Here is a 25,341-nt window from a genome sequence, read left to right as displayed (position 1 = left end):
ACTGTTAGAAAGCAAGAGCGATAATTTATGCAGTTGATGTGTGAACTTACCTCCAGTGCCTTCTCTGGGAGTACAAGAAGCAACTAAGTGATGGGAAAAAAACTAAGACACAAGGCTGCTCATTAAAACAGGACCTACTTTCTAAATTCTGCCCTGCCATTGTCAAACAGCTTGCAGCACCTCACTGGGGTATTCGTTACAACCCAGGCTTGCTCTGCTCTTAGTTGTCTGCTGTGCCCAATGTTTGTGCAGCCTCCTCAAGTCAAGCCTGCAAAATCCAAGCATCTTGACAGATGATGTTGTTAACGGAGTTAGCTGTCAAAAACCACAATGCCTTTCATTTGTTTGTAAAAACAAGCCACCTTTGAGGGCGGGAGAAAACAACTCTCTGGAAGCAGCAGCAAGATAACATAATGAATTGGAGCAAAGAGGGAAATAAGACTATTTTTATTGTGGATGCCTTCCAGAAACAGCAGGTCCAAACCAGGATCTGATCACAGTGCTTACTAAATTGCTTTTTCTGCAGCTGACACGCTCTGTAAGAAACCTCTCCAGCGGAGCGTGAGTGCTGGAGCCTAAAGGAAATGCACTGTGCAATGGGCCTCCTGCCTTGGCACACAGGAACCATCTCCTTTGCAGTTTGGGCCACATCTAGAATTCCATCTGGAGGTGCTCCCTGTCCCAGTGTGTGGTGGGTTGGAGTTTCCCCACACAACATTAACTTTTTGCCAGACCAACTCACTTAGAAGCAAATGAAGCTGTGTTTACAAGCAAAATCTACACTCTACAATGGAATGCAATGAATACAGGCTACAGGCTGGGGTCAGAGTGGCTGGAGAGCAGCCAGGCAGAAAGGGACCTGGGGGTACTGATTGACAGCTGGCTAAACATGAGCCAGCAATGTGCCCAGGTGGCCAAGAGGGCCAATAGCATCCTAGCCTGGATCACGAATAGTGTCAGGAATGCATCCAAATGAGTCTTGAAAATCTCTGAAGAAGGAGACTCCACAACCTCTCTGGCAGCCTCTTCCAGGCCTCTGTCACCCTTACAGGAAAGAAGTTTGGTTTTATGTTGAGGTGGAACTTCCTGCGTTCCAGTTTGTATCCACTGTCCCCTGTCCTATCACAGAACACTGCTGGAAAGAGCCTGGCCCCTGCTTCTTGCCCCCCACCCGTCAGGTATTTATAAGCATTAATAAGGTGTCCCCTCAGACTGCTCTTCTCCAGGCTAAACAGCCCCAGGTCTCTTACCCTTTCCCCATCAGACAGATACTCCATTCCCTTCATCATCCTTGTATCCTCTGTTGGACACTCTCCGGTATATTCCTGTCCCTCTTGAAATGGGAAGTCCAGAACTGGACACAGTCACAGAATCAGAAACATTCAGGTTGGAAAAGCCCCTCAGGATCACCAAGTCCAACCAATAACCCTGCTCTGCAAGGTTTACCCATAAACCATATCACCACATCCAAACCACCTTTAAACACATCCAGGCTTGGTAACTGTGGCAGTTTAGGCTGGGTGCCTCCTGCTGCTGCCATACAGGGTTCACCGCTGGTGCCCCAGCTGTCCAGCCCAGTAGGTGGACACAGGAAGCTGCCTATTTCATACCCCTCATGTCCTGCTCCCTAGAAATCCATCTGCAAGGTCTCACTCTTCCTCTTTCTTCCCTTGCTGCTCCCGTGGGAGATGCTCCCTATCTGCTAATGGAAGGGGAGTTATCTCCAGGCCTCTTGGGCCTGTCTAGGCCTAACACCAAGAGGAGAAGGGGGAAGGGGAAGGGGAAGGGCAATCTCAGATCTGTCCAGCTGAGACTAGCCTAACAGTGGAGGGGGGGAAGAAAGAGCCCTGAGGGTTTTGGGTGTACCCTCAGGTGGGGAGAGGGTCGTGCTGGGAGGTTTCTGGGTATGCTTTGGGATCTCCTTGTCACTGTGCTTGTGGTTCTCTGTAAAACACTCACTGCTTGTCTGTTTAAACTTCCCATCACTTCTGCAATCCATTTGTGGAAGTCTCATTTTTTCCTGCCCCGGTGGGAGGCAAGGGAGGATCTGCCTCAAACCGGGACAGTAACTCAACCACCTCCTTGGGCAGCCTGTGCCAATCTCTGACCACTCTTGCTGGAAGAACATTCTTCCTATTGTCCAGTCTAAACCTACCCAGTCACAGCTTGAGGCTGTTCCCTCATGTTCTATCACTAATTGCCTGGGAGAAGAGACCAGCACCAGCCTCTCCAGAACCTCCTTTCAGGTAGTTGTAGAGATCAGTGAGGTCTCTCCTCAGCCTCCTCTTTTTCACACTAAGTAGCCCCAGCTCCTTCAGTGGCTCTTCATAAGATTTATTCTCCAGGTCCTTCACAGCTTCATTGCCTTCTGCACTCCTCCAGATGTGATCTCTCCTGGGCAGAGTGGAGGGGGAGGAGATCCCCATTTTGTGTTTTCTTCTCAAAGCACATTTGAGCTGAGTTTGTGAACACTTCATCTCACTTCATACTGTTAAGGAGAAGAGGCTGACGGCTCCTCTATGCCTGTGGAAAACTTAGTCATAACATGTACTAGAAAAGGCACAAGGAGTTATGATCAAAGGTAGGATCAAAAGCAGGGCACAGCCTGAATGCAGACTCTGGCTGAGCAAGTGCTTCCACCCTGAAAAAAAAGACACTGACAAAGAAGAAATATGTGAAAGGCCTACAGAGCTGCAGGTTACAGAGCGTGCATGGCATCACCTGCTCCCTGCCTCTTGCACATCAGCGTCTCAGCAATGCCTAAACAAATTACTTGGTGGCAGGCTCAAGCTGTGCAGAACAACAATGATCTTCACCCAGACACAGTAGTTATGGTAGTTCACCTTGGATCAAAACTCAGGTTCACAGAACAAAAAATACCTCTCTACTATTGGTTTTTAAGACAGAACTTTTGGTTGTGACGTGAGACTACCCTTCAGGGAAGTATAACCAGTACCTCTGGAGTGACCTTGTGCAAAGCTAGATCCCCAAATGAAAATCCCTTGAGAAATCACAGAATCCCACCATGGTGAGGGTCAGAAGGGACCACTGGAAATCATCCAGTGCGACCCTTCTGCTAAAGAAGGGTTACCCAGAGCAGCTTGCCCAGGATCATAATGGCCAGGGGGGGTTGCAATCTCTCCAGAGCAGGAGTCTCCACAACCTCTCTGGGCTCCAGGGCTCCAGCATCCTCACACCAAGAATTCTGTCATTCTCTTTTGATGGAACCTCCTTTGGTTCCAGTTTGTGACCATTGCCCTGTGTTCTGTTGCTGGGCACCACTGAGAAGTGTCCCTCTGGCCCCAGTCCTCTTGGTCCCCACTCTTTCAGAATGTTGCAAAGATCCCCTCTCAGTCTGTTCTTCTCCAGGCTGACCAGTCCTGGCTCTCTCTCAGCTTTTCTCTCTCACAGCAATGCTCCAGTCCCCTCAGCATCTTTGTAGCCTCAGCTGGACTCTCTCCAGTATTTCCTTGCCTTTCTTGAGCTGGAGAGCCCAAAATATGGCCCAGTACTGCAGATGTGGCCTCATTGGGGCATAGTAAAGTGGGAGGAGAACTCTTCCTCAACCTGCTGGCATGCTCTTCACTCCTCCCAGGACACTGCTGGTCTTCTTGGCCACGAGGGCATGCTACTGGCTCTTGGAGAGTTTGTTGCATACCAGTGTCCTACTTTTAGTGAGGGCCCCAAAAGTGAACCCAGTACTCAAAGTGCAGCCTCACCAGTGACCAGTACAGGAGGGCAATTGCTTCTGTGGTCCCACTCACCACACTTGCCGATCCAGACCAGGATGCCATTGGCCATCTTGGCCACCCAGGCAAACACTGTCTTATCTTCAGCCAACCGTTGACCAGCACTCCCAGGTCCTTTGCTACTGGGCAGTTTCCAGCTACTCTCTCTCAAGTTGTTGTGACCCAAGTACAGGACCCAACACTTGGCCTGGCCTCAGCAAGCAGATCCTGCTGCCTGTTTTTTGGCGAGGTCACAAGACTCTGTGGTGATCAAAAGGGAAGCATCGCTGCGACTGCCTGCTGCACCCTCCGAAAGTGAGCACTTTGGCCCCGCAGAGGAAGCTCCTTGCTGCTTTATCTCCCACTACCTGCATCTCTCTGCGAAACCTGAAGAACAAATGTGTAGCTGAATAACCTGTGCCCTCTGCATTGTGACAATGAGCTGACAAGAGGCATCTTTCTTCCTGACCCTCAGTGAACAGCTAGTTTATAGGTTAAGGGGATGGCCTAGCACATAATGATAGTTCTCTGTACAAGGATCAGTGTGAGGACGCAGATGAGAGCTTTTCTGAAGTGAAGCTCGCTGGTAAAGCTTTGCTGCAGAAGTTTTTTTGGCTAGATGTCAACATTTAAAACCTTTCAGTGTTTCTAAATGGCATTAGTAAGCAGGGTTTCTCTTTGACCAGAGCTCCACTTCATGCCGTCACAAACATGGCTTTATGAAATTCAGTAAGAATTGTCACAGAATGGTCTGGGTTGGAAGGGACCTGTAAAGGTCATCTTAGTCCAACCCCCTCTGCAGTAAGCAGAGGCATCCTCAGCTAAATCAGGTTGTCCAAAGAGAGCCCTGTCAAGCCTCATCTTGAATATCTCCAGACATGGGGCCTCAGCCGCTGCTTAGGGCAACCTGTTCCAGTGTTCCACTACCCTCGTGATGCAGAACTTGTTCCTAACATCCAATCTAAATCTGCTTTTCTCTAGTTTTAAGCCATTTTCCCTCATCCTACCACTGCAGGCCTTTGTAAGCAGTCTGTCTCCAGCCTTCTTGTAGCCCCCTTCAGGTACTGGAAGGTTGCTATTAGGTCTCCCTGGAGCCTTCCCTTCTCGAGGCTGAACACCCCCAGCCCCCTCAGCCTGTCATCATAGCAGAGGTGCTCCAACCCCCTGATCATGTTTGTGGCCCTTCTCTGGACCTGCTCCATCAGGTCCATGTCCTTCCGGTATGAGGGCTCCAGACCAAGTGTGAAGTCCTGAACCTGGGGAAGAACAACCCCACGTACCAGTATGGGTCAAATGTGTATGGGGGTGAATTTACTCCTGCTGACAGTCAAACTGCATGAAACTAAACAGAAAGCTCAAGTGAGATTACCAGTTTTTCTTGCCAAAGCATTTCTCTCCTGGTTAGAATGTGTTACATTGAAAAGTGCCAAGGTTCTTGGCTAATTTAGGGAGTTGTTAGTTCCTGAAGCAGTTGTGTCTCAATATGCCTTTTTATTCTTGGCCTTATTTTCACCAGGATTTGGATTCTTTTATTGAAACATGGTAAAAACACTTTGCTAGCCCTTGGCTTGCTCTGCCCATACAGTCTCATAAGCTGTGCTTGTGATTTAGTTTCATCAAGCAACAGGAAGCTATTTGAGATTGAATTTGTTTCTAATGATTCCTTTCTATAGTTGCTGTCCAATTTTGAGGACTGATGCTAAATGCTCTTGCAGGGGCTAGTATTTACACTTCAGCCTGGAATTAGACCACGATTGAGCACAATTCTGTCCATTGGCACAAGGGAGGGTTGAAATAGTGGCTGGGATTTGTGGCTTCCAAGAGTCAAACAGCTTTCCTCATGAGAAGAACTTCTCGTCTCTCTTCACACCAGGATTTCTGGTCAGGGAAGAAGTGACTTTGTGAGTTTAAGAGGCAGAACCCAGCAGCTCTGCAGTGCTCCCAGGCACTGAAACTCACTCTGAAATTGAAGGTGTGCTCTAGGGAAGTGGCTTAGTTGTTCATAGACATGTCCTGTTGCCTAGCCCAGCATATATACACCAGCTCTTGCTTGTATAGAAGTTTTTGTTTGTTTTGGTGGTGTGTTTTTTCCCCCATCCTCCATCTAATTCTTATCCCTTCCTGTCTCAGAAACTGCTCTTAGCCAGGCTCTGGGCAACCTGATCTCATTGAGGATGTCCCTGCTTACTGCAGAGGATGTTGGACTAGATGACCTTCCAACCCAGACCATTCCATGATTCTGATTCATAGAATCATAAGATGATTTGACTTGGAAGGGACCTTAAAGATCATCCATTTCTAGCCTCCTTGCCATGGGCAGGGAAACCTTGCACTAGCCCAGGTTGCTCAAGGCTCCATCCACCATGGCCTTGAACACCTACATGGAAGGGGTCATCCACAGCCTCCCTGGACAACCTGTTCCAGTGTCTCACCACCCTCACTGGAAAGAATTTCTTCCTAATCTCCAGTCTAAATCTCCCCCCTTCAAGCTCAAAGCTATTCCCTCCCATCCTGTCACTTCAAGCCCTCATAAAAAGTCACTCCACAGCTTTCTTGTAGGTCACTTCAGATACTGGAAGGCCACTAGAAAGTCTCCCTGGATCCTTCTCATCTCCAGACTGAATAGCCTCAAGTCTCGCAGCCTGTCCTGAAAGGGGGCAGGCTGTGTGTGTGTTTCTCCAGCTCTCTGATCATCTTTGTGACTTCCTCTAGACCCTCTCCCGCAGCTCCAGGTCCTTCTCATGCTGGGCACCAGAACTGGGTGCAGTGTTCCAGGTGGGATCTCAGCAGAGCAGAGGGGCAGAATCCCCTCCCTGTCCTGCTGCTCTCCCTGCTTTGTCTGCAGCCCAGCACACAGCTGGCAGCAACCATTGCCTGCCCATGTTGAGTTTTTCATCAGCTAAGAGCCCTAAGTCCTTCTCCTCCAGACTGATTGAGGAGTTGTGTTTCTCAGCAATCAACACATGGGAAAGCAGCAAATTCCTCATTACCTCTGCTGTGCTCGTCTTTGGCTATGGACTCTTGTGGTGCCTGAGGATCTCTCTTATATTTGCCAATAATCAGCCCTTGTGTTCTCTGTATCTCATGGTTTCAGGACTTTATAGGAAAGAGAAATAAGCATGCTTGGGTGGAGTTGAGAAGATCATCTTCTAACAGCTGATATTTCAGAGTTTCTATGAGGTCTAGACAATAAATGATTAAAAGGTAAAAGCTTCTATTCTGTTTAGTACTCCTCCAGCCACTCTAATGAATGTGGTAGCTCCAGAGCACAGAACGCCAGGCCTCTTGTGCAGCACAGTCTAGACTGACAGCTTTGTGGTTTTACTGCCTGCCTGTGCTGTCCAGTTCTCTGCATGAACTCCTCCTCATAATTAACACCATGATCATTTTGCCTTTTCTTCACAAATGCTCCTGTTTCAGAGCAAGTGTCAGACAAAACAGCAGTGGCAAATCATTACTTGCTGCTAAAAGCTTAATGAACGTCCTTGTCTATTGTAGCTGATGTGTTTAGGAAAGCTTGACTATTGGTGTTAATTAGATTAATATATTGGTGTTAACTAGACTAAAATATTTGGTGAAAGACAGGTTGAAAGAGTTGAGGTTGTTCAGTCTGGAGAAAAGAAGGCTCTGGGAGACCACAGAGCAGACTTCCAGCGTTTGAACTGGGCTACAGGAGAGCTGAGGGGGGACCTTTTACAAAGGCATGGAGTGACAGGACAAGGGGTAAAGGCTTCAAACTGGAAGACTGACTGGTTATAAGGAAGAAATTCTACCCCATGACTGTTTGTGAGGCACTGGAACAGTTACCCAGAGCAGTTGTGGAGGCTCCAAGACTGGAAATGTTCTAAGCCAGCTTGGATGGGGCCTTGAGCAACCTGGTCTAGTAGACGGTGTCCCTGCCCATGGCTGGGTGGTTGGAACACTTTAAGATCCCTTCCAAACCAAACCATTGTATGACTCCATGATTCTATATGTTGTCAATTCTTGGGCTGTAAAATCAATGATTTACTAGCCAAAAATTATCAGTTAGGCAGGGCAATGGTGGTGTCACTTCAGCTACACCTCAAGAGCTAACCAGAGAAATACTCTGAGTGGCTCCATCCATGCATTCTTGGGCTGTGGCTTGTTCAGTCCATTAGAGAAGCACCTCTCTCCTATGTGAGTCTTGGGCTGGTCCCTCTGCCACTGGCTGAAGGGTGAGCAAATGGAGCCATTTTTCAGGTATTAATTTTTCATTAGCAATTTGGCTAAACCCTGAAACTCAGATTAAGAAAAGGAAAATGAGATTGATTTCCATGACTTGCCTGCAGTTGTTGGTATAGTTTTTATTGAGGGGAAAAAAAAAGGCAAATTGCTATGGCCAAGTTATTTGCAGGATAGCTGAGCAGCAGGCAGCAATTCCTCTAATTAAATTTAAGCATAGATGCCTGATGAACTGATAGGCAATCTTGAATTGCTGGGGAAGCCAGGAAGCAATTCAAAAGCAATGATAAAATCCTCTTGGGCACAGTTTCCTCTTCAAAGTTTGTGGATAAACTTTCCATTTACATTTTCCTCCAGCCTTTTCCCTCTTAACTGCAGCCACAGAGAGGTCTCTGGATTGATAGGAAGTTCAAGGTAATGGACAATGTGAAACAAAGGATAGTGTTCACAGCAAATTTACTGGCACAGGCTGGTTTAAAACTGGCTGTTGGTGATTTGGAATTGGCTCTCTGGCAATGACTCAGCAAAGTCAAAGCAGACAGCTTTGATAAGCTATTGATTATCTGCTAGTGCATGATAAGGAGTCATAAAAGGTGTTCTACAACTTCTGTTATGATTTTTTCCTATCTCTCCCATTTTTGTGATTGATTTGTCTGTCTCCCCTGCGCAATCTCTCGATAAGGAGAACCCTTGGTTGTTTGTGTTCTTTTAAGGAAAAGTCACTAGAAAGTTATGAAGCATAAAAAGGTTAAAATTACAAAGATGGGATGTTACAGGTAATTGACTCTTACATATTTGGGGGTGTACCAAGAGACCAAGAATTGTCATTAAAACTGGCAGGAACTTGAAGAGGTGAAGAAATGAACCTCTCTTACTAGGCACACAAGGACTTCACCTGCTTGATCTATGGATCAGGCAGGACAACCACTTCCAGCATCTAAGACTTGGGATTTTTCAGAGAGGTGCATTTCAGCTGATGTAGTTAAGCTGGCTGCTTTTCATAGAATGGTCCAGGCTGGAAGGGACCTCCAAAGATCGTCCAGTCCGACCTCCCTGCAGTCATCAGGGACATCCCCAACTAGATCAGCTTTCCCAGGGCCTCATTGAGCCTCACCATGAATATCTCCAGGGATGGGGCCTCAATCACCTTCCTGGGCAACCTGTTGCAGTGTTCCAGCAGCCTTCTGGGCCAGAACTTGTTCCTAACATCCAATATAAATCTCTTCTTCTCTAGTTTGAAGCCACTGCCCCTGCTCCTGTCACTGCAGGCCTTTGCAAACAGTCTCTCTCCAGCCTTCCTGTAGCTCCCTTCAGGTACAGGCAGGCTGCTATTAGGTCTCCCTGGAGCCTTCTCTAGGCTGAACACACCCAGCTCCCTCAGCCTGTCCTGGTAGCAGAGGTGCTCCAACCCCCTGATCATTTTCATGGCCCTCCTCTGGACCCTCTCCATCAGGTCCATGTCCTTCCTGTATGAAGGGCTCCAGACCTGTACACAGCACTGCAGGTGAGGTCTCCCCAGAGCAGAGCAAAGTGGCAGAATCACCTCTCTGGATCTGCTGGCAGCACTGCTTGGATGCAGCCCAGGATGTGATTTGCCTTCTGGGCTGCCAGCTCACACTGTCTTCAGTTCAAGAACTAACAAACCCATATATTTAACTTATAAAATCTAGTGAATATTCAAAGAAACCAGACATTTCCATCTTTGAAAACACTGCTTCTGGTTGAGAAAATTACAGTAAGACTGCAGAAGAAGTGAATATAATCTGAAAGCTACATTCCTGCTGGGGATTTTAACCATGTAGCCTTGCAGAACTGAAGTCTAGTGGTGGGAACAAAGTGAGAAGTCACAGCTATCTCTGAGAGCAGGAGACTTGCTTTAAAAGTTGTGGGGATATTTCCTCACATGTTTGATACACACCACAAAAGGAGAAGAGTGAGTTGCACTGAATGAACACAGCACTTACAGGATGGCCAAGGGATCAGGCCCAGCCAGCATGGGTTTAGGAAGGGCAGGTCCTGCCTGACCAACCTCATCTCCTTCCATGCCCAGGTGACTGCCTGGTGGCTGTGGGGCAGACTGTGGATGTAGTCTGCCTGGACCTCAGCAAGGCCTTTGACACCGTCCCCCACAGCAAACTCCTGGCCAAGCTGTCAGCCCCTGGCTTGGATGGGAGCACTCTGAGCTGGATTAGGAACTGGCTGGAGGCTGAGCCCAGAGAGTGGTGGTGAATGGTGCCACAGCCAGCTGGCAGCCAGGCACCAGTGGTGTGCCCCAGGGATCAGTGCTGGGCCCTGTGCTCTTTAATATCTTTATTGATGATCTGGATGAGGGCATTGAGTCCATCATCAGTAAATTTGCAGATGACACCAAGCTGGGGGCAGGAGTTGATCTGCTGGAGGTTTGAGAGGCTCTGCAGAGGGACCTGGACAGGCTGGGCAGATGGGCAGAGTCCAAGGGCATGAGATTGAACACATCCAAGTGCCAGGTGCTGCACATTGGCCACAGCAACCCCATGCAGAGCTACAGGCTGAGGTAGGAGTGGCTGAGAGCAGCCAGGCAGAGAGGGACCTGGGGGTGCTGGTTGATGGTAGGCTGAACATGAGCCTGCAGTGTGCCCAGGCAGCCAAGAGGGCCGATGGCCAGCAGGAGCAGGGAGGTCATTCTGCCCCTGTAAACTGCACTGGTTAGGCCACACCTCGAGTCCTGTGTCCAGTTCTGGGCCCCTCAGTTTAGGAAGGAGGTTGACTTGCTGGAAGGAGTCCAGAGAAGGGCAACAAAGTTGTTGAGGGGCTTGGAACACAGCCCTGTGAGGAGAGGCTGAGGGAGCTGGGGGTGTTTAGCCTGGAGAAGAGGAGACTCAGGGATGACCTTATTGTTCTCTACAAGTACCTTAAGGGAGGTTGTAGACAGGCAGAGGTTGGTCTCTTCTCCCAGGCAACCAGCACCAGAACAAGAGGACACAGTTTCAAGCTGTGTCAGGGGAGATTTAGGCTGGAGATTAGGAAGAAATTCTACACAGAGAGAGTGATTGCCCATTGGAATGGGCTGCCTGGGGAGGTGGTGGAGTCACCATCACTGGAGGTGTTCAGGAGAAGACTTGATGGGGTGCTTGGTGCCATGGTTTAGTTAATTAGGTGGTGTTGGACGATAGGTTGGACACGATGATCTTGAAGGTCTCTTCCAACCTGGTCTATTCTGTTCTATTCTATTCTATTCTATTCTATTCTATTCGGAAGCCACATGGCTTTTCAATTTTCTAGTGTGAAGAGAGAATTGGCTGAGCATGACTTTCACATGCTTCAGATTTTTCTCTAATATTGTTCTTAAAATGAGAAAGTGGAGATTTCAGAGGAAAGACTGAAAGCTGTGAAATTTTGGACAATATATAGATTCACCTGGGTTAGAAGGGACCTCCAAAGGTCTTCTAGTCCAACCCTCCTGCAGTCAGCAGGGACAATCCTCCACTAGATCAGATTGCCCAGAGCCCTGTCCTGCCTCACCTTAAATGTCTCCAGGGATGGGGCCTCAACCAGCTCTATGGGCAATTTGTTCCAGTGCTCAACCACCCTCATTGTAAAGAACTTGTTCCTAACATCCATTCCAAATCTCCTCTATCCTCTCCCTCATCCTACCACCGAAGGCCTTTGTAACAGCCTGTAGCCCCCCTTTAGCTGTTGGAAGGTGGCAACTGGGTCTCCCCAGAGCACACTCTTCTCTGTGCTGAACACCCCCAGCTCCCTCAGCCTGTCCTCACAGCAGAGGTGCTCCAACCCCAAAATGAGAAAAGAAAAATATCAATGCAGATCATCCCTGAAGCTGTGCTTGGGGTGAGAGAAACACCTTTTGTTGGTTGCTAGGACCTGATTATCAAGTGACCTGGAGTAGGTACACCGAGGCCATGGGGCTCCCTTCCTAGGGGCAGGAGGAGCAGTAGCTCTGGTAGCTCACCAGAGACCCAGTCTGCTCTGGAGATTTGGCTGATGAAAGAAAACAGGAATATCTTCTAGGTATTTAGCAAGCTGTAAAGTGAAATTTTGGAGTGTTAATCTAAAATGTGATTCCTTTAGTTAGCAAGAGTAAGGGGGAGAATAAACTGGTAAAAAATAATACTGATGTTAACATTCAGAGTTTTCTCCTTCTTTTTCCAAATACAGAAATGTTCCATTAATTGCTGGATATTTATCACTGTGGTTAATAACTTACTGGAAACACTAATAGGAAAATATTCCATCCTTACAGCTCTGTCAGAAGCTGAGAACAAAAAGGGTCCTGATTTCCCTTGGAAGAAGTAACTGTGGAGCTGTAATTAGAAGTCATTTCCTTTCAGAAATAAAGATGATCTGCTTTGATTCACATTTTGGTCTGGCACATCAGCCACATCACTCAAAGACAAGAAACAGTTGAGCCAAATCACCCAGGCTGGCTGGGTGGGTTTGGTGAGCACAGGAGTACACAGCCCCTGGTGCAAACCACCTTCTTGAGTGGCAAAACCAGTTGGGGATGTTGGATGAGCACAGCAGTACACAGCCCCTGGTGCAAACCTCCTTCTTGAGTGGCAAAACCAGTTGGGGATGTTTGATTAGCACAGCAGTACACAGCCCCTGGTGCAAACCACCTTCTTGTGTGGCAAAACCAGCTGAGGCTGATGGATGAGCACAGGAGTACACAGCCCCTGGTGCAAACCACCTTCTTGAGTGGCAAAACCAGTTGGGGATGTTGGATGAGCACAGCAGTACACAGCCCCTGGTGCAAACCACCTTCTTGTGTGGCAAAACCAGTTGGGGATGTTGGATGAGCACAGCAGTACACAGCCCCTGGTGCAAACCACCTTCTTGTGTGGCAAAACCAGTTGGGGATGTTGGATGAGCACAGCAGTACACAGCCCCTGGTGCAAACCACCTTCTTGAGTGGCAAAACCAGTTGGGGATGTTTGATTAGCACAGCAGTACACAGCCCCTGGTGCAAACCACCTTCTTGTGTGGCAAAACCAGTTCCAAAATTCAGGTAATGAAGCACTAAATGTGCCAAACTCCCCAGCCTGAGCTGAGAAGGTCTTGCTTGGTCTGTCCTATTGTATTCTTTGTTCATCCTCCAGTCTTCATTACAGAATCACAGAATGTTAAGGGCTGGAAGGGACCTCAAAAGCTCATCCAGTCCAACCCCCCTGCCAGAGCAGGGTCAGCTATACCAGATCACACAGGAGCACATCCAGGTGTGTCTTGAATATCTCCAGAGAGGTGGTAGACTCCACAAGTCCCCTGGGCAGCCTGTTCCAGTATTCTGTCACCCTCACAGAATCACAGAAACATTCAGGTTGGCAAAGCCCCTCAGGATCACCAAGTCCAGCCAGGGGAGGTTTGGGCTGGATGTTAGGAAGAAATTCTTCCCAGACAGAGAGATTGGCCCTTGGGATGTGCTGCCTGGGGAGGTGGTGGAGTCACCATCACTGGAGGTGTTTACAAAGGTCTTTTCCAACCTGGTTAATTCTGTATTCTCTATTCTGTAAAAGCTTCAGGGCTTCTAAGGGCACTTCCTGCTCACTCTTCAATCTCTTTTGCCACACTCCCCCAGTGCACTGTTCTTTGGAGAATTATTTTCCTGTGGGTTTTTTTCAGCCTTTCATCTAGGCTTGCTGCTCAGACCCTTCTCATTGAGTCTTGGCTCAGGGCAGCTGACACAACTCCTGGGGATACTTAGAATAATTAGTACAAAAATACTTTCCATGTAGAAAGATGCATCACAAGCACATTAATAACCTATCCCACAATGCAGTGAAGTATTTAAAGTGGAGCCCTTGTGGACAGTAACTTATCTAGAGGACAGCAATGTGCAATTGAAGCCAAGATGGCCAATGTTATGCTGAGGAGCATCAAGAAAAGTGTGCTCAGCAAGTTTAGGGAGGTTCTCCTCCCCCTCTGCTCTGCCCTGGTGAGACCACACCTGCAATACTGTAGCCAATTTTGGGCTCCCCAATTCAAGAGAGACAGAGACCTGCTGGAGAGAGTCCAATGAAGAGCTATGAGGGTGATTTGGGGACCTGAACATTGCTGCTATGAAGAAAGAACATTGCTGCTATGAAGAAAGACAGCTCTGCGGCTGTTTAGTCTTGAGAAGGCTGAGGGGGGATGCAATGAATGTCTATAAATACCTGAGGGGTGGGTGTCAAGAGGAAGGGGCCAGGCTCTTTTCAGTGGCACCCAGGAGAATAGAATAGAATAGAATAGAATAGAATAGAATAGAATAGAATAGAATAGAATAGAATAGAATAGAATAGACCAGACCAGGATGGAAGAGACCTTCAAGATCATCGTGTCCAACCTATCATCCAACACCACCTAATCAACTAACCCATGGCACCAAGCACCCCATCAAGTCTCCTCCTAAACACCTCCAGGGATGGTGACTCCACCACCTCCCCGGGCAGCCCATTCCAATGGGCAATCACTCTCTCTGTATAGAACTTCTTCCTAACATCCAGCCTAAACCTCCCCTGGCACAGCTTGAAATGGTGTCCTCTTGTTCTGGTACTGGTTGCCTGGGAGAAGAGACCAATCTCTGCCTGTCCACAACCTCCCTTCAGGTAGTTGTAGAGAGCAAGAAGGTCTCCCCTGAGCCTCCTCTTCTCCAGGCTAAGCAACCCCAGCTCCCTCAGCCTCTCCTCATAGGGCTGTGTTCCAAACCCCTCACCAACTTCGTTGCCCTTCTCTGGACACCTTCCAGCAAGTCAACCTCCTTCCTAAACTGAGGGGCCCAGAACTGGACACAGGACTCGAGGTGTGGCCTAACCAGTGCAGTGTACAGGGGCAGAATGACCTCCCTGCTCCTGCTGGCCACACTGTTCCTGATGCAGGCCAGGATGCCATTGGCCCTCCTGGCTGCCTGGGCACACTGCAGGCTCATGTTCAGCCTACCATCGACCAGCACCTCCAGGTCCCTCTCAGCCTGGCTGCTCTCAGCCACTCTGACCCCAGCCTGTAGCTCTGCATGGGGTTGCTGTGGCCAATGTGCAGCACCTGGCACTTGGATGTGTTCAATCTCCTGCCCTTGGACTCTGCCCATCTGCCCAGCCTGTCCAGGTCCCTCTGCAGAGCCTCTCTACCCTCCAGCAGCTCAGCTCCTGCCCCCAGCTTGGTGTCATCTGCAAATTTACTGCTGATGGACTCAATGGCCTCATCCAGATCATCAATAAAGATATTAAAGAGCATGGGGCCCAGCACTGATCCCTGGGGCACACCACTGGTGCCTGGCTGCCAGCTGGCTGTGGCACCATTCACCACCACTCTCTGGGCTCAGCCTCCAGCCAGTTCCTAACCCATTGCAGTGTGCTCCCATTCAAGGCAGAGGCTGACAGCTTGGCCAGGAGTTTGCTGTGGGGGACAGTGTCAAAGGCCTTGCTGAGGTCCAGGTAGACTACATCCACAGCCTGCCCCACATCCACCAGGCAGTCACCTGATCATAGAAGGAGCTCAGGTTGGTCAGGCAGGACCTGCCCCTCCTAAATCCATTAGCAGTAATCCAGTAACAGGACAAAGAGTGATGGACATAAGCTGCACCACAGGAATTTCCATCTCAACATAAGGAGAAACTTCTTTACTGTGAGGGTCCTGGAGCAGGCTACCCAGAGAGGTTGTGGAGCCTTCTTCTCTGGAGACTTTCAAAGTGTTTCTGTGTGGCCTGCCCTAAGTGATTCTGCTTTGACAGGAGTTTTGGACCCAATGGTCTCTGGAGGTCCCTTCCAAGCCCTAACATTCTTTGGTTCTGTGATCTGCTGTTTTCTCCTGGTACAAGCCTCAGGCTTCATGGTTGATACTCACCTGTATTGCCCAGGGACACTTCTAATCTTGGTATTATCTTTGCCACCTGCTGTCCCTTAGGTGCCAAAGCACTTTTTAGCAGGAAATTACCTAGCACAGCAAATTCAACCATTCATCCTGGTTTTCTTTTGGAAGCCCACATGCCCTTGGCCCCGTGGCACCCTGTATTTGGCTTGTTCAGTCCACAATATCTCTGAACTCCCTATTTGTTGGAGGGCCTGCTAGGCATTCTCTATAAAGAAGGTGCTGGCATGGGAGACCTGGCAGAGTCCTTTCATGGCAAACACAAAAGGAGAAACCCCCTGCAGGTTATGTGCTACTATCATATTCTCTCTGAGCTTTTCTGGTTTTACATTTTTTCCCCCTTGATCATCTTTTGGCCTTGCAGACTGCCTGGCAGGCTTCCTGTCACAATTCTGTTTGAAGAAAGGTTTAATTTTTTTACATCTATTAATACTTGTGATAACATTTACAGGTTGAGGATTGGCTTCCCTCTTGGGTTGGTTTGGTTTTGGGGTGGGTGGTTTTTTTGCTCTCCCTGGTGGTATATCCAGTTATATTAAAACCCCTGGAAGTCTTTTAATACCAAAACCATGAAGTGAGAAGTCTCTTCCCTAATGAGGAAAAGGTATTGCATATTTTGCCCTAGAATTGATGGAATCTCCTTGTTTGGTTGGGTTTTAATCACCTGCTTCTGCCAGAGCTTGTGAATGCTTTCATCTTCTCTCAGAAGTGGCTGGGTTTTGCAGCACATCTGAGTAACCTTCCCTGCAAGGCTGCATAGGCATAGAATGGTCTCAGTTGGAAGGGACCTCCAAAGCTCATCCAGTCCAAGCCCTCTGCACTCATCAGGGACATCCTCCACTGGATCAGGTTGCCCAGAGCCTGATCAAGCCTCAGCTTGAATGTCTCCAGGGATGGGGCTGCAACCCTCTCTGGGCAACCTGTTGCAGTGTTCCACAGCCTCCTGTTGCAGATCTTGTTCCTGACATCCACTGTAAATCTGCTCTGCTCTAGTTTGAAGCCATTGCTCCTCATCCTGTCACTACAGGCCCTTGTAAACAGTCTCCATCTTTCAGGTACTTTCAGCCCCCTTCAGGTACTGGAAGGTGATTATTAGGTCTCCCCAGAACCTTCTCTTCTCCAGGATGAACAACCCCAACTCTGACAGCTTGTCCTCAGAGTAGAGGTGTTCCACCCATGATGACTTTCCTTGCACTTTCTGAAGGCTGCCCCAATGACAAACCCCTGTGCTTTTTCCTTGCCTCCAACTGAGTGTCCTTAAGTTCTTGTGAGCCCCACAAAGATTTCACTCTTCCTTCACCTTTTGATGAAGTTCTCCTTTGAGGCTGGGAATGGCAGTGATAATGGGTGAGGGGTTTTTGTCTTTTGCAAGTTGAATCTGTTTGCCCACTCTGCAGAGCTGTGAGGAGAGTGTACCTCTTCTGCTTTAGTCTGAAGACACCTTGGTAAGTGAAAAGCAGACGATGAGATGGTGCCATGAGCTCACAGCACAGAACCCACCATGTCCTTGGCTGCATCCTCAGCAGTGTGGGCAGCAGGTGGAGATTGCCCCTGCAGTGCTGGGGCGGCTCTGGAGTCCTCAGTACAGCAGAGACATGGACCTGTTGGAGCAGGGCTGGAGGAGGAAACAGCAGTGATGGGAGGGGCTGGAAGCCTTCTGCTGTGAGGTGAGGCTGAGAGAGTTGGGGGTGTCCAATCTGGAGAAAAGAAGACTCCAGGGAGACCTTAAGGTGGCCTTTCAGCACTTGAAAGGGCTGAGCAGAAAGCTGGGGACAGACTTTTGAGGAGGACTTGTGACAGGACAAGGGTAATGTTTTAAACTACAAGAGGGAAATTTAGACTGGAGAGAAGGAAGAAATTTTTTACACTGAGGGTGTTGAGACACTGGCACAGGTTGCCCAGAGAGGTGGTAGATGCCCCATCCCTGGAAGTCAAGTTTGACATGAGGCTCTGATGTTGTTGCAGATGTCCCTGCTGTCTGCAGGGAGGTTGGACTAAATGATCTTTAAATGTCCCTTCCAACCTAAAGCATTCAGTGATTATATGAACTTATGCACATCCTCTAACTCAAAGGGCTGAGTCAATCCTCATTTCTCCTCTGAACCTGCAGGTGAGGATGGTGGCTGGTATTGTATCCTTGTGTTACACTGGTTTGGTGCAACACCTGCTGACTGTGATAGGTGGGACAGTTTGGAGGGCTGGACTGAGGCCTTGCCCCAGTGAGATGGGTTCTGGAGGGCTGCCCTGGATCCATGAGCCCTGACTGCACCACATCAGTGGGATGTGGGAGATGTTGTGAGCAGACACTTGTGTCTTGTACATTTTAAAGTGCTTGGAAAGCAAGAGCTATCCCTTTGTAATAAACACAGTTACTCCTGCTATTGAGCAAAGCATGTTTTGACTGTGCATTTGAAAAGTCATTATTTTCCATTAAAACTGTTGGTACACCTCCTGCAATAATTAACAGAATTAATGGCTGCTTCATTGAGCAGATAGCATAGCATGTTTTCATAGTTCCAAGTTAAGTTTCAGTGAAGAAGCCACTTGCATTATCTGAGCATTAGTAAAACACGTTGCAAATACCTTTAGAATTGCTTTGCTTCGAGGTGCATCAGCCTAGCAAAATCAAAACACCCTTAAATTATCTCTGGCATGTCAATGGGTGGCAGCTGATCTTGTTGCATGATGTCTTCACCCTCAGTAAGTTTGCAGTTGACACTAAGTGTTGATCAGCAGCTCTACTGAGGTGCCTGGACAGGCTGGAGCAATGGGCTGAGGCCAGTGAGATGAGGTTCAACAAGACCAAGTGCTGGGTCCAGTGCTTAGGTCACAACCCCATGTGTGCTCCAGGCTTGGAGGAGAGTGGCTGGAAAGCTGCCCAGCAGAAAAGATCCTGGGGGTGCTGCTTGACAGCCAGCTGAAGACAAGCCAGCAGTGTGCAAGCCACCAGCATTGGCCTGGATCAGCAATGGTGTGGCCAGCAGGAGTAGGGAAGTGATTGGGCCCCTGTACTGGGCACTGGTGAGGCTGCACCTTGAGTAGTGTGTTTGGTATTACACTTTTCACTCCAAGAACTTTGAAGTGCTGGAGTCTGCCCTGAGAAGGACAACAAAGCTGGAAAAGTGTCTGGAGAACAGGGCTGGTGAGGAATGGCTGAGGGCAGAGGACACAGTCTCAAGCTGCACCAGGGGAGGTTTAGGCTGGAGGTGAGGAGAAAGTTCTTCGCAGACAGAGTTGTTGGCCATTGGAATATGCTGCCTGGGGAGGTGGCAGAGTCATCATCCCTGGAGGTGTTCAAGAGGGGATTGGACGTGGCACTTGGTGCCATGGTTTAGTAGTCATGAGGTGTTGGGTGACAGGTTGGACTTGATGATCTTTGAGGTCTTTTCCAAACTTATTGATTCTGTGATTCTGTGGATTTAGCCTGGAGAAGAGGAGGCTGAGCTCTCTACAACTCTCTGAAAGGAGGTTGGAATGAGGTGAGGGACTTGCTTCTGCCAGAGCTTGTGAATGCTTTCATCTTCTCTTGGAAGTGTCTCAATATCCTTCTGAAATTGAGGAGCCCAGAACTGGACACAGTATTCAAGATATGGCCTTACTAGTGCTGAGTACAGGGCAGAATGACTTCCCTGCTCCTGCTGGCCACACTCTTCCTGATGCAAGTGTCATGGTTTGGGAGAGCAATTTCTCCCACCACGGGCAGAAATAACGACTCAGACAAAGGGATTGCAAAAGTGATGGAAAGTTTAAATGGGAAAACAATAAAAAAACAACAATGGAAGTTTTACAGAGAACCACAACAAAAGAGAGAGAGATCCCAGAACATACCCAAGAACGTCCCATCCCCACCTGGGGGTACACCCAAGCCCCCCAGGGCTCTTTCTCCCCCCCAGCCCAGCCTTGGGCCTGGGCAGGCCCAAGGGAGGCAGCTCAGCCGTTTGACCTAGGCAGCAGCAGGGGAAGAAAGAGGAAGTGAAGACCCCATGCTGATCTATTATAGGGGAGCAGAGGATTGTGGGTGAAATAACCTGGTTTGCTGTGACCACCCAGTGGGCTGGACCCTTTGGGACCTCCCAGGTGTGGCCTGTGCAGTGGCATCTGGGCCAGCACCCAGCCTAAACCACCACAGCAGGCCAGGATGCCATTGGCCTGCTTGCCCACCTGGGCACACTGCTGGCTCATGTTCAGCCGAATGTCCACCAGCACCTCCAGGTCCCTCTCTGCCTGGCTGCTCTCCAGCCACTCTGGCCCCATCCTCAAGCAGTGCATGGGGTTGTTGTGGCCAATGTGTAGAACCTGGCACTTGGACTTGTTCAGTGCCATCCTGTTGGCCTCTGCCCATCTGTCCAGCCTGGCAAGTTCCCTCTGCAGAGCCCTTCTACCCTCTAACACATCAACACCTGCTCCCAGCTTGGGGTTGTCTGCAAACTTACTAATGGTGGACTCAATCCCCTCATCCAGATCATCAATAGGATTGGGCCCAGCACTGATCCCTGGGGCACACCACTGGTGCCTGGCTGCCAGCTGGCTGTGGCACCATTCACCACCACTCTCTGGGCTCAGCCTCCAGCCAGTTCCTAACCCAGCGCAGAGTGCTGCTGTCCAAGCCAGGGGCTGACAGCTTCTGATGGTTGGCTCATTATTGACAGGGCTAGGTCCATCCCTCTGACTCCAGCCTAGGCTGGGATTTTTCAGCTTGGCCTGCTGAAACATCTCAGGTTTGTCAGAGTGCTTCAACTGCTCTGTGACCTTAAAAATAGCATTATGGGCTGGGACAGTTGAATGGATGATCTGTTCTCTCAGCATGTAGCTTCCATGCAGTCCTAAAGCATTTTAAAAATGCAGAGCCATGTCACATCTATCTTCTTCTCTCCATCCTTGTGCCTATTTCAAGCTCATCTTCCTTATTACACTTTTAAGAGTTCAATTATTTTAAGAGTCAAAAGTGGGTCCAAGGCATGTGACAAAGGACCTTGCCTGCTCATTGGGAACTGTAGAAAAAGCCATGAGCACAGAGGCAGAATGGGAAGGTTCCAGTTCCATGTTGGGAGTCAGATGCTCTGCACTCCCGTGCCAAAAGCTGTGTAGCTGCAAGACCTGGCTCCTGAGCCTGGAAAAACCTTGTCAGACCTCAGTAACCTATAGGAATTCATAGAATGGTTTGACTTCAAGATCATCTAGTTCAAACCCCCATCATAGGCAGGGACACCTTTCACTAGACTAGGGTGCTCAAGGTGTTGTCCAGCCTGGCCTTGAACACCTCCAGGGAGGGGGCATCCACAAGCTCCCTGTGCAGCCTGTTCCAGTGCCTCTCTCTGGCAAGTACAAACCACCCCCCTTCCCTCCCTGCCCCTCCCCTGCCTCCCAAGCCACAGGGGCTGAGGCTCAACACCCCCAGACATTAGCTGGTACTTTTTGGCTCAGAGGTTCCTTTGTTTGCTTAGAGAACTCTGCCCTTTGACTCATTAAGAGAGACCAGAAAGCAACAGCTAGCAGGGTGTGAATGGAGTCGTGCTATGGCCAGAAGCAGCCTGGCAGTCACATCTTCTCTCCTTAGCATGGGTCCTTGTTTAAGGACCTTGGTGAGTGTATGTGTGTGTACCTTGGGTTGCTGTAGGGAGGTTTTCCTTTTCTGAGTGAATGTGTGCACATTTTGGTTCATTTCTCCCAACAGGTTAATTAGGTGGGCAACAGTATTGTCCCACCTGACATCTGAGTCTGTAACTTCCTTGTGTCTGAAGGAGAGCAGATTAGTTGCAATCAAGCCCCACTTTTCAGGTGGCTGTTGCTGTCTGATTTGTTGGTGCCTCCTCAACACCATCCTCACTGTAAAGAATTCCTTCCTCATGTCCAGTCAAAATCCTTCCCCTTCCAGCTCAAAGCCATTGCCCCTTGTCCCATCACTACAAGTCCTTGTGAAAAGTTCCTCCACAGCTTTCTTGTAGCTCACTTCAAGTACTGGAAGACTGCTCTAAGGTCTCCTTGGAGCCTTCTCCTCTCCAGGCTGAACACCCCCAGCTCCCTCAGCCTGTCCCCATAAGGAAGGTTCTCCAGCCCTCTGAGCATCTTTGTGGCCTCCTCTGGACCCACTCCAATATTTTGTTGTCCTTCTTATGCATCTCACCAGAGCAGAGTAGAAGGGGAGACATCACCTCCCTTGTCCTGCTGGTCACTCTTCTTTTGATGCACTTTTTGGTGGCTTCCCCATGGGCACAGTGTGGGAAGAACAGTTTTGTGTTGTGACCATATGGCCACATACCCAGAATGGCAGGTGGGGTTATTAACTCTCCCCTCTTGCAGACTGCCTGGCACCTCTTCCTGTCTCAGCCTCCTCCTCCTGGCTCCCCTCTCTTCCCTCTGGGTTTACTGACAGGGATCATTAAAGCTCTTGCAGATTTCTTCTAGATCTCAGCAGGAGGATTTCTGCAGGCTGTGCCAACCTCAGCCAAGTGATAGACTTGTCTCCCCCCCTATTTCTATGCTAAATTTCAAATCCCCTCTTGCAGAACATGGAGTTAGCAGCTTTTGTGGCAGGCACAACCTCACAAGGTCCTGACATACCCTGGCACAAAGGGCTGAGGCTTGCTAGGAGCTGGTAAACATCAGCTCAATCCCCCACACATTAGCTGGTGACTCCAGGCCCAGAAGTTCTTTTGTTTGCTTGGAGAACTCTGACTAAGTAAGAAACTGACCACAAGACAACAACTCAAAAGGTATAAACTGAGTCCTGCTATGGAGGACCTCCTCGAATCAGTCCTCACCCCCATCTTGGAGTTATTGCCTGGAGAAGATAAGGCTCTGAGGAGACCTAATAGCAGCCTTCCAGTACCTGAAGGGGGCTTACAAGATAGCTGGAAGGGGACTGTTTGCAAAGACTGGAGCGCTGGGATGAGGGCAATGGTTTGAGACTAGAGAAGAGGAGATTTAGGTTGGACATTAGGAGGAAGTTTTTTACCATGAAGGCAGTGGAACACTGGAACAGGTTGCCCTGGGAGGTAGTTGAGGCCCTATCCTTGGAGATACTCAAGGTGAGGTTGGACAGGGCTCTGGGCAACCTGATCCAGTGGAGGATGTCCCTACTGAGTGCAGAGGGGGTTGGACTAGCTGACCTCTAGATGTCCCTTCCAACCCAAACCATTCTATGATTCTGTGTGTATCCTGGGCAGCCATGGGGAGATTTTCCTTTTCAGAGTGACTGTGTGCACGTTTTGGTTCATCTCTTCAAATAGTTTAATTAGTTGTGCAACAGTATTTGCCCACCTGACATCAGGATCTGTCATTTTATTGCATTGGAAGGAGACAAGAGGGAATGGTTTTAACCTGAGAGAGAATAGGTTTAGGTTAGATCCCAGGAAGAAGTTCTTCAGTACAAGGGTGGTGAGACTCTGGAACACGTTGCCCAGGGAGGCTGTGGATGCCTCCTCCCTGGTTTTATTCAAGACCAGGTTGGATGAAGTCTTGAGCAGCTGAGCCCAGTTGAGAGGCATCCCTGCCCATAGTGGGGAGGTTTGAGTAGATGATCTCTGAGGTCCCTTCCAACCTGGGCCAATCTATGAAATCCACAGTTTTCAGGTATCTGCTGCTGGCTGTTTAGTGGCTGCCTCCATGACAGCTTTCCAAAGCTAAAGCTGCCAGGAGCAGTCAGATGTGGAACAAAAGGCACCTGGTTTTCCACAGAAGTTATTAAACACACAAATAGAAGTTCCAAGGCAAGAAGGGTGGCAGTGATGTGAAAAAGACTGGAGGGAATGAATTCATGGAGCAGTTACATTTCTAGTGGGTTAAGCAGCCCAAGGTTATTGAAACTGAGCTGGGAATGGCAGGTCTGGGGTTAGCACTGGAACCTGTGGTTTGAGACTACAGAGCACAAGAAGCCTTTAGGGAGCACTAGAAGCAGCAGCCAGGGCTAATTGCTGCCAGTAGGTACAGGAATCCTGTGGAGTTGGCAGGTAAAGCAATGGGTGTCCAAATGGTGGATGAGATGAAAGCCTGGGAATGCTGCTTCTGGCTTTTTATCTCCATGTCTGGACACAGAACTGCTGAACAGTAATTCTGTGAATTACTGCAACGCCCATGCAAGCTCTTCAGATGTACCTCTCCTTGAAGTGTCTGCACCTTGGCTTAAATTTGTTTGCAGGATGTATTCATGTATCACAGCTGCTCTGGCTCCTCATGAGGCTCAAATGCAGCTTGGGTTTATTTCCCTTTCCAAAGCATTTGCTGTGTTTCACTGCTGTGGTGATACCTGAGATGTCTGGTTCAAGGGATTTCTTACAGAAGCTTGCTCAGGCATTTTTGCTTCAACATCTGTGAGCCTCCTGTGCTTGAAGTTGCTGCTACACTACCAAATGTATCTGCTGTAGAAGGATGTATGTATGTTGCCTACTTCATTTTGCTTTCCAAAGGGCCACGTGCTGTAACTCTTCTCCAGTATGAGCACTTTGCCTCCTGCAGCTTCAGCAAATACCCTTTGGAGCGGGGCAGTTTTGTGTGAAACCTAAAGATCTGCCTGCTGGCTTTCCTAATTTTTGTTTTCAATCTGTCTGGTTTCTCATTTCAGGCACTTGTGAATCCCATCAGTGTCACTCCACCCATCCAAGCCATAGATCAGGACCGAAACATCCAGCCTCCTTCTGATCGACCGGGCATCCTCTATTCCATCCTAGTTGGTTGGTGTCTGCTACTCTTTGCTATCACTCACAATCAGTTGCTTGATTATGAACAGCCAGGAATAGATCACCTGGGGAGAGTGGAAGCCTAACAGAAAATTCCTGCTGTGGTCAGTGGGATGTTTGAAATCATTGTTCTCTCTATTTACGTCCTGCCTATTGGTGTGTGACTGCAATGCAGAAGTGATTTCATGTGGCTGCATGAGTTATGATTATTTGTTCAGATTAGATCCAGAGTTGTCTGGTTGAGTGAATGGAGCAACACAGGCCAAAGGAGAGAGACTTCTCTGTGCTCTCTGCAACTGTGCTGTACTGCATCTTTGACTCCCTGCTGCAAAGACACAGTAAAAGATGCCAAAGAAAGGCAATTAGAGCAGGGTTCATTCCAACACCCTTCTGGCACAGAGCACCTTCATGGAATCCCAGCATGGTGGGGCTTGGAAGGGACCCCTGGGCATCATCCAGCCCGAATCCCCCTGCTAAAACAGGGGTACCCACAGCAGCTTGCTTGATCACAGTATCCAGGTGGGTTTGCAGTCTCTCCAGAAGAGGCTTCACCACCTCTCTGTGCAGCCTGCTCCAGGGCTCCAGCACTCTCACACCAAAGAAGTTTCTCCTTGTGTTTAAGTGAAACTGAATGGGGTTTACTGCAGCCACCTTTAATGATGCTACCTGTGCTTTTGCATGCTTCCCTTTGTAACTTAAAGTTTGATTAGTTGACCGTGCAAGTTCCTGGCCAGAGAGGAATACATAGAATATACATAGAATACGTAGAATAAACCAGGTTGGAAGAGACCTTCAAGATCATCGCGTCCAACCCATCAACCAATCCAACACCACCCAAACAACTAACCCACGGCACCAAGCACCCCATCAAGTCTCCTCCTGAACACCTTCAATGA

General features: G+C 48.9%; 1 protein-coding gene across 1 annotated transcript in view; it reads left to right on the top strand.

Moving 5' to 3' along the window:
* Window positions 1-25,341, top strand: part of PCDH15 (protocadherin related 15) — a 995,294-nt gene that overhangs the window by 746,558 nt on the left and 223,395 nt on the right. The window contains exon 13 of the mRNA XM_054174769.1: window positions 24,331-24,439. Coding sequence (XP_054030744.1) covers window positions 24,331-24,439 — 109 coding nt within the window. The remainder of the gene's footprint in view (window positions 1-24,330; window positions 24,440-25,341) is intronic.

Source organism: Dryobates pubescens, chromosome 30 (assembly GCF_014839835.1).
Source record: "Dryobates pubescens isolate bDryPub1 chromosome 30, bDryPub1.pri, whole genome shotgun sequence".
NCBI lineage: Eukaryota > Metazoa > Chordata > Aves > Piciformes > Picidae > Dryobates > Dryobates pubescens.
Note: the sequence above shows the minus strand (reverse complement) of the source record. Positions and strands in the feature narration are given on the sequence as shown.